This window comes from Alligator mississippiensis, chromosome 7, assembly GCF_030867095.1.
Source record: "Alligator mississippiensis isolate rAllMis1 chromosome 7, rAllMis1, whole genome shotgun sequence".
Taxonomy (NCBI): Eukaryota; Metazoa; Chordata; order Crocodylia; family Alligatoridae; genus Alligator; species Alligator mississippiensis.
The window spans coordinates 3,571,568-3,580,670 of record NC_081830.1 but is presented as its reverse complement, the minus strand read 5'-3'; the positions used below and the strand labels follow the sequence as shown (position 1 = coordinate 3,580,670).

Here is a 9,103-nt window from a genome sequence, read left to right as displayed (position 1 = left end):
CCACCTTTGACTGTGAAGGACTGTTAAGCAAGTACATGCTTACAAGTAGATTGAATTAGGGGGGACATTAGCACCAAGCCAGAGCAAGGTTTAATTTTAACTCACTGGAGCTGTAACTACATACTGTAGCACTTTGTCATCAAGCTCCTTTAAGATGGGAAAGAGGGCAGTATAAACTTCTAAGGAAAGAAAGTCTAATTGTGATCTTTAGGCACTTTAATTTCTTCAGTGGAGTTGGTCTGGATTGCACATTGCCTTACTTTTGTGGACTTATCTACCGGTTAAATACCTATATGCAGAAAAAGATAATCAAATGACACTTATGAGAAAAAGATGGGCTCTTTCTTTCAACTGAATAAATTCCAGGCAATATGTTTCCCAAGGGCAGCTTTGATTTCCTTGTTCCTAAAGCTGTAGATGATTGGATTGACTATTGGTGGCAGTACGGCAAACAGAACATCCCCCATGAGATCCAGACCTGATGAGGAGTTGGATGTGGGCTTCATGTATGCAACCGTGCCAGTGAAAATAAGCAAGGAGACCACAACAAGGTGAGGAATACAGGTTGAGAAAGCTTTATGCCGGCCCTGGTTTGAAGGGATTCTCAGTACCACACTGAAGATCTGAACATATGATACAACAATGAAACCAAAACAGATGAAATATAAACACACACTAAAGATAAGAATCCCAAATTCACTGAGAGAGGAGTCAGAGCAGGAGAGCTTGAGCAGCTGGGGGACATCACAGAAAAACTTGCTGATGATGTTGGAGTGGCAGAAAGGTAACCGAAAAGTGTTACCAGTGTGCAGCGCAGAATAAAGAATGGCACTGACCCATGCACTGACTGCCATCTGGACACAAGCTCTCCTGTTCATGATGGTCTCATAGTGCAGTGGTTCGCAGATGGCAATGTATCGATCATAAGCCATGATGGTGAGGAAGGCAAAGTTGGCTGTAACAAAGAAAAAGAAGAGGAAAACTTGGGCAACACATCCAGCATAGGAAATCAACCTGGTGTTCCACAGGGAATTGCCCATGGATTTGGGGACAGTCACAGAGATAGTTCCCAAGTCGAGGATGGACAAATTCAGGAGGAAGAAGTACATGGGAGTGTGAAGGTGGTGGTCGAGGGCTACCACCATGATAACGAGGAGATTCCCTATCAGAGCTGCCAGGTACGCTGCTAGAAAGATGGCAAAGTGTAAAAGCTGCAGCTCCCGGACGTTAGAAAATTCCTGGAGGAGGAACTCGGTTACAGTGGTTTGGTTGGACATTGCCTCTTTCAGTCCACTGAGGGATGCCTGTGGTGGAAAGAACAAGGGCAGTGGTCAGGATCCGAAAAATAAAGCTCAAAGGCTCTGATTCTCCTGTCAGAAACATCTCACAAACTATCTTCCAAACATTCACATGTCACTCCTTCTTCTTCAAGAGTGTGTGTATATATGTATTATATATATCATATTTTATATATCTATATTATATATATATGTATAAAAATATATATATTATATAATATATATTATTATTATTACATACAAGCTCATACTATTTGATATATATCTCAATAGTATGAGCTTCTATATAATAATTCCCCCCCCCCAAGGTTTGTGCACAGACTGACTGCCACCTGGTTGCAGACTAACCTATGGTGCTACATACCAGCTGGATTGTCATCTCTCTGTGAAAAGCAGATATACTACTCTCTCTCTGATACTTCTGCTCTGTATAACCACTCTGTCCCCTGCACCAAAAGCTAGATTTGGGAGGGAGTCTACCTTATATTACTTCAATGCTCTTCTCATTTATCCACAGCATTTGGTTTCATCTTGCAGCAACCTGGCCACACACACAATGCCAATCTCATTGACTTTCTTTCTGTCCCTAGCTTCCCATTCTATGCATTCGGACTTGAAGCAACTTACCATGCTGTTTGTGGGTTTTTTCCACAAGCTTCTGTTGCATTTGATCCTTCACTGACAGGATCCTTTGCTCAGTACACAGCTCTCAACCTACTTAAATACTCTTTCTTCTGCCACTGTGTTTCTAGAAGACGGGCACTGATATTTGATTCAAGCCTATTTCTGTGTACAGATGAACTGGGTGTCTCTGCCTCTGAGCATCCCTGGCATGAAAGAACAAAAGCTGCAGTAAGGTGCTTTATCTGTGTCCCTCTTCTAAGGGCTTGTGAGACTCATTCCCCTGAGCTCTGGATAGCTCCAAAGCAGAGGCCCAGAGGCAAACAACCTTGAACAAATTGTTTTTAAAGATAAAGAGACAATTGTGAACCTGTTGTTTGATCTACAGTAAGGCCCAGGTCATAAGTTTCACCCAGGGTTCCCTGCTTCTATGTATCCTGTGGGACGGATCGATAGTGGATTTTTTGCACCCACATGCAGACAGATGCTCAGTTGAATTTAGCAAGCTACGTAAGCTGTTTGGCTAGTTCCCTTCACTTAGGAGCCGTTTTAAATCCCATGAGCTGTTTGCCTTAATCTTTAAGAATCTCAGTGCCTATGATACCCGATCCTGAATGTATGGCATCATTTATACTCTCTCTCAACAAGGGGCAAACTGCCATGAGTCAGGTTGTACCAAACATGCACCAAGTTATCATGAAGTAGCAAGTCTTCCCCCTTATTTATTTCAGGGACACTTCTTTAATTTCCTGTCCTGATAGATTCCTTGAAAATCACAGTCAGACATGATAGCAAGAGCAGCCAGGCACCAGGCACTGAGAGAAGAAGTTAGGACAACTAAGTCTAAGCGCGATCCAAGTCAAATGCTGCAATGAAGGCCAGATAAAGTTTGTCCTCAATGATTCCTAAGCACCTAAGATTTAGCTTCTGTACACCTTTGGAAGCAATGCAATTTAATCACCTAGGAGCCTGTTTCCCTTTTAGGTTCACCTATCATCTAGATAAATGCTGGAGGGGTGACCTGTCCTTTGTGGGAATCCAATCCGGTGGGTGTGCTCAAGGAGAGCGAGGAGAGTTCCCCCACTTACAACCCAAACCAACTGCCCATCCTGCATTCACAATCTCCATGAACACCAGCAACATTGTGCATTTCTTTCCCAACTTCCCTCCTATCCCTCCCCACTGCCACTCCCCTGCTTCTCAGCTTCCTTACCCCTGATTCATAGATTCATAGATATTAGGACTGGAAGGGACCTCAGTAGATCGTTGAGTCTGAACCCTGCCCTGGGCAGTAAAGAGTGCTGGGGTCAGATGACCCCAGCTAGGTGGCTGTCCAGTCCCCTCTTGAAGACCCCCAAAGTAGGGGAGAGCATCACCTCCCTTGGAAACCTATTCCAGATTCTGGCAACCCTTATTGTGAAGAAGTTCTTTCTAATGTCCAACCTAAATCACTCCATCAATTTGTGGCCATTGTTTCTAGTTGCTCCAGGGGGTGTCCTAGTAAATAGAGCGCTGTGCTGATTTCCTTTCAGAATTACTTTCCCTGCTGGGCTCCCACAAATGTGATCCTTAATGATTTTTTCAGGAGTTTTCCCAAGGATAGAGGTGTGACCAACTGGCCTATAGTTTCCCAGTTCCTCCCTCCTCCCCTTCTTGAGAATATCATGTTTTTTCCAGGGACTGAGGTGAGGCTGACTGGTCTGTAGTTCCTCAGATGCTCCTCCTCCTTTTTCTTAAAGATGGGCACTATATTTGTCCTTTTTTGGACCTCCCTCGATCACCATGAGTTTTCAAAGATAATGCCCAGTGGTTCTGCGGTCACTTTGGCCAAGTCTCTCAGCACCCTTGGGTGCATTTCATTGGGCCCCATGGACTTGTACACATCCAGTTTTTCTAAATAGTCCCTAACCTGTTATTTCAGCATTGTTGCCTGCTCTCCTCCTCCCCAAATTGGACTGCCAGGTGCAGTCGTCTGGCACTTGACCTCTCCTTTGAAGGCAGATGTGAAAAAGGCATTGAGCACTTCAGCCTTTCCTGCATTTTCTGTCACTAGGTTGCCTTCCCCATTCAGTAAAGGACCCACCCTTTCCCTAATCTTCCTGGTGTTGCTGACATACTTGTAGAAACCCTTCTAGCTAACCGTCACATCCCTTGCTAGCTGGAACTCCAGTTGTGTTTTGGCTTTTCTGATTTCATCTCTGGATGTCCAAGCAATATATAATGTATAATATACTCCTCCCTAGTAGTTTGTTCAAGTTTCCCCTTCTTGTGCCCTTCCTTTTTGTTTTTTGTCTCACTGAAATTTCTTGCTAAGCCAAGTTGGTCTTCTGCTGTACTTGCCAGTCTTCCTGTGCACCGGGATACTTTGTTCTTGCTCTCTCACTAAGGTTTCTTTAAAATGCAATGGAGTCCAGGAGGACCCATGGCTTCCCAGGGGATCCTGCCCATTAGTTCCCTGAGGGAGTCCAAGTCTGCTTTTCTGAAGTCCAGAGTCCTTACCCTGCTGCTCCCCCTCCTTCCTTTCCTCGATTCCTCTGTCCCAAAACAATTGACTCCAGCGCTTAGCAGACTCAATAGACACTGCTGCAGAAGGGCCTGACACTCAGGTCTCCCACTTGGTGGGTGAGTGCTCCAACCACTAATCCTTTGTGCTAAAAGTTGGTACACTAAGCTCACAGCTGTCTGTGTGACTTAGCCATGCTTGAAGAGCAACTATAGGATGAGATTCCTCCACAGGATGAGGCACCCTTCCAGCATTAACATGGATTACAGTGGAGCCTAGAAAGGAAACATGCAGTTAGGTGATTGAATTTCATTGCTTCTGAACACGTACAGAAGGTGCATTTTGGGTGCTTAGAAATCATTGTAGGCAAACTTTATCTGACCTTCATTACAGCATTGTGCTTAGATCTCACAAGCCCTAATCATCTTAGCTTCTTCTGTCCAGTACCTGGTGCCTGGTTGGTCTTGCTGTCAAGTTAGACTATGATTTTCAAGGAACCTAAAGGGATAGGAAAAATAAGTCTCCCAGAAGTAGAGGTGGAAGAGATTTCCCTAGTTTGTGATAACTACCTCTGTGCATGGTTTTACCCCATAGTGGTTGCAATCTGAGTCATGGCAGTTTGCTCCTTATTGAGAAAGGGTATAAAGGATGCCATAGATTCAGGACCAGGTTTCCATAGGCATTGAGATATCTAAAGATTTAGGTAAGCAGCTATTGTGATTTTAAGCACCACTTAAACAAAAGGAACTAGGCAACCAGCTCATGGAGCTTTCTACATTCAACTGAACATCTCTCAGCATCTGCGGGTACCTAAAAACCTTTGTCAATATGTCCCAAAACTTACACTGAGCTAGGAGCCAGGGAACCCTGGATGAAACTTATGACCTGTGCCTTACAGTAGGTCAAACTACAGACCCAGGGTGGTTATTTTGCCTTTAAAAACCATTAAATCAGGAGTGTTTACTTTGGGGCCCCTGCTTCTGAGCAATGAAGAGCTCTAGGGAGCGAGTCCCGTAAGCCCTTAGGAGAGTGACACAGATAAATCACCTTACTGCATCTTCTGCCCTTTCAGTACAGGAGACTCAGAGGCAGCTACAGCCAGTTCATCTGTAGACAGAAATAGATTTGAATCAAATCATCCATGTCTTTATTATCTAGAAGCTATAGTGGCAGAGGCAAGAGAGACTAGATAGATTGAGAGCTGGGTAATGAGCAACCAATACTGACAGCGGAGGACCAAATGCAACAGAAGCTTGTGGAAACCCCCACAAAGACCAGCACGGTAAGTTGCTTCAAGTCTGAATACACAGAATTGGAAATGAAGGGCATAAAGAAAGTCAGTGAGGCTGGGATTCTGTGTTTTTGGCCCCGTTGCTGCAGGCTAAACCCAACTGCTGTGTAGCAATCACCGGAGTAAGGCAGACTCCCTCCAAATTCCTGCTTTTGGTCCTGGTGGCAAAGTGACAGCTTGGTTATACAGAGCAGAAGTATCCGAGTGATAGTAGTACCTCCTTTTCACATAGAGATGACAATCCAGCTCTTATGCAGCCCTGTATGCTAGTTTGCAACCAGGTGGCAGTCAGTCTGTGTGCAAACCTTTGGTGTGGAGTTATTTCTTACAAGCAGGTCCTGTGTGGTATATCCTCGGGAAGATGGAGCGATGCCATGCTGAAACATTACTGTTACTGTTTGCTTGACACACTGTATGGTTTTTTCACAGTGGGGTTGGGACCTTTTTTACCTAAAGGTTTAAACCTAAAGGTTGTATTTGCTCTTATTTTTTCCAGCCGAGTTTTGGGACAGATGCTGCAGGTGACTCAGCCCTGTGAACTCTACAAAAGATCTCCCATGTAACAGTAGTTTCATAATGAACCTGAATACAACACGAATTTTGAAAGCGTACTGAGTTTACACCTCCTAGCTGATAGCAAGAATGTCATCTGTCTCATAGTGCCTGCTGAATAACACTATTGCTGTTTTGTATCCATATCAAAATATTCCTTCAAAACCAAACTTTTCCCGTGGACTAAAGATCTGGCTCCAGTTGATCCTGTGTGTATTTGAAAGTGAGCGTGTGAGATGTTTTTGACGGGAGAATCAGAGCCATTCTGATGCTGATTGCTGAGCTTTTTGTTCCCTCCACAGGCATCATACAATGGTTTGAAGAAGGCAATGTCCAACCAAACCACTGTAACCGAGTTCCTCCTCCAGGAATTTTCTAACGTCCGGGAGCTGCAGCTTTTACACTTTGCCATCTTTCTAGCAGCGTACCTGGCAGCTCTGATAGGGAATCTCCTCGTTATCATGGTGGTAGCCCTCAACCACCACCTTCACACTCCCATGTACTTCTTCCTCCTGAATTTGTCCATTCTCGACTTGGGAACTATCTCTGTGACTGTCCCCAAATCCATGGGCAATTCCCTGTGGAACACCAGGTTGATTTCCTATGCTGGATGTGTTGCCCAAGTTTTCCTCTTCTTTTTCTTTGCTACAGCCAACTTTGCCTTCCTCACCATCATGGCTTATGATCGATACATTGCCATCTGCAAACCACTGCATTATGAGACCATCATGAACAGGAGAGCTTGCGTCCAGATGGCAGTCAGTGCATGGGTCAGTGCCATTCTTTATTCTGCGCTGCACGCTGGTAACACTTTTCGGTTACCTTTCTGCCACTCCAACATCGTCAGCAAGTTTTTCTGTGATGTCCCCCAGCTGCTCCAGCTCTCCTGCTCTGACTCCTATCTCAGTGAGGCAGGGATACTTGCCTTTAGTGTCTGTTTATATTTAAGCTGTTTTGTTTTCATCCTTGTATCATATGTTCAGATCTTTACTGCAGTACTAAGAATCCCCTCGGAGCAGGGCCAGCATAAAGCCTTCTCCACCTGTGTTCCTCACCTCATTGTGGTCTCCTTGTTTCTTCTCACTGGCATTTCAGCTTACTTGAAACCAACTTCCAGCACCCCATCCATTCTGGATCTCATAGAATCTGTCCTTTATGCCATATTGCCGCCAATGGTCAACCCTGTCATTTACAGCATGAGGAATAAGGAGATCAGAGCTGGCCTTGGGAAAGTGATTGTCTGTAAAATATTCACTGGGAAGCAAGTGTCCAGCTTTTTCTCATAAGTGTTATTTAATTATCTTTTTCTACAGTGAGATAGATAGAGAGATAAAATGTTATATATATATTATTTATATATATTATTTATATATATAATATTTGTGTGTGTGTGTGTGTGTGTGTAATATAACTGATAGATATGTTCACCACAGTAAAGCAGGGTGCAATCCACACCATCTTCACTGATGTAAGTAAAGTTCCTCTAGATTTAAATCATCTTAATTGCAATTAGACTTCCTATACTTAGAAGTTGATGCTACCATCTTTCCCATCTCAAAGGAGCTTGGTGTGAAAGTGCTCAAGGTATGTTGCTACAGCTCCAGCAAGTTAAGATTAACCTTGCTCTTCCCCTGTGCTAATGCCCCTGCTAATTCAGGTCACCTATGAATGTGAACTTGCTTAATAGTCCTTCATGGTCAAAGTTTGCTGGATGGGATGCTAGGCACAAAGCTTCCTTACGTGCTATTTTGCTACTGGAACTTGGTCACTGTGGTAATTCATCACCTTCCTTGCCAAATCAATAGCAGAGACAAGTCTGTAGTGGATTTCAGGGAATCAAAGGTGTTCTGTGGGATGAGAGCTTACCTGTGTTTCTTAAAAGCATACTCCCCATCAGTCAGTCAGTGGGCTTTTTTTCTTCAGGATAGGTATTTGGAAGTACTTGGGCAGATGGATGCACGGGGGGTGGGGTGGGGTGGGGTGGGGTGGGGTGGTGGTGAGGAAATTAGGAATGTTTGCTTAGATGCCCATGTGCATGATTTCTCAGCTAGTATTTCCTTATATCATGGTTTTTCTTTTTAAATGGGGAATCCCAAGAGAGAGAATATTTTAATGCTGCTGATATTATTGAGTTATTAAAATTGAGTGTGTCCATATATAACCTTGACTAAGGGTCTTTTTTTTAATCACGTCTAACATGTTCTGTCAGCTACCACCACTGAGAACAGCCCAGCTGCATCCTCTTTGGTACCACCCTGCAGGGAGTTAAAGGCTGCTATTAAATCCCCTGTCAGTCTTCTCTGCTCCAGACTAAATAAGTCCAGTTCCTTTAGCCTCGCCTTAGAAGTCATGTGCCCTAGTCTCCCTCCCCATTTTTGTTGCCCTCTGCTGGACTCTCTCCAATTTGTCCACACCCTTTCTGTAGGGGCAGGGGACACAAACTGGACACAGTACCCCACATTTGGCCTCATTGGTGCTGAATAGAGGGGGAAAATCACTCCCCTTGACCTACTGGCAACACACCTACCAACGTGGTCCAGTATGCTGTTAGCCTTCTTGGCAACAAGGGCACACTGCTGGCTCATATTCAGCTTATTGTCCACTGTAGCCCCAAATCCTGTTCTGCAGAGCTGCTGCCCAGCCAGTCAGTCCCCAGTATATACTGGTGCATGGGATTGTTTTGTCCTAAGTGCAGGACTTTGCACTTGTCCTTATTCATAGATTCATAGATGTTAGGGTCGGAAGGGACCTTGGTAGATCATCAAGTCCGACCCCCTGCCCTGGGCAGGAAAAAGCACTGGGGTCAAATGACCCCAGCTAGGTGCTTATAGATTCATA

The 9,103-nt window shown here is 44.4% G+C and overlaps 2 protein-coding genes across 2 annotated transcripts; one reads left to right on the top strand and one right to left on the bottom strand.

Moving 5' to 3' along the window:
• Positions 1-347: 347 nt before the first annotated feature.
• LOC132251505 (olfactory receptor 14A16-like) lies at positions 348-1,277 on the bottom strand. The gene has a single exon (XM_059731337.1). It carries the CDS (start codon positions 1,275-1,277, stop codon positions 348-350), a length of 930 nt encoding a protein of 309 aa, XP_059587320.1.
• A 5,317-nt stretch (positions 1,278-6,594) lies between these two features.
• Positions 6,595-8,758, top strand: LOC132251608 (olfactory receptor 14A16-like; the record flags this gene model as incomplete). The annotated part of the gene is made up of 2 exons (XM_059731559.1): positions 6,595-7,503; positions 8,750-8,758. Coding segments are annotated over exons 1-2 (918 nt in total), but the record flags the coding sequence as incomplete, so codon positions are not given.
• Between the last annotated feature and the right edge of the window lie 345 nt (positions 8,759-9,103).

Coding starts and splice junctions, on each gene's coding strand:
- LOC132251505 (XM_059731337.1), bottom strand. CDS start 1,277: ATGTCCAACCAAACCACTGTAACCGAGTTCCTCCTCCAGGAATTTTCT.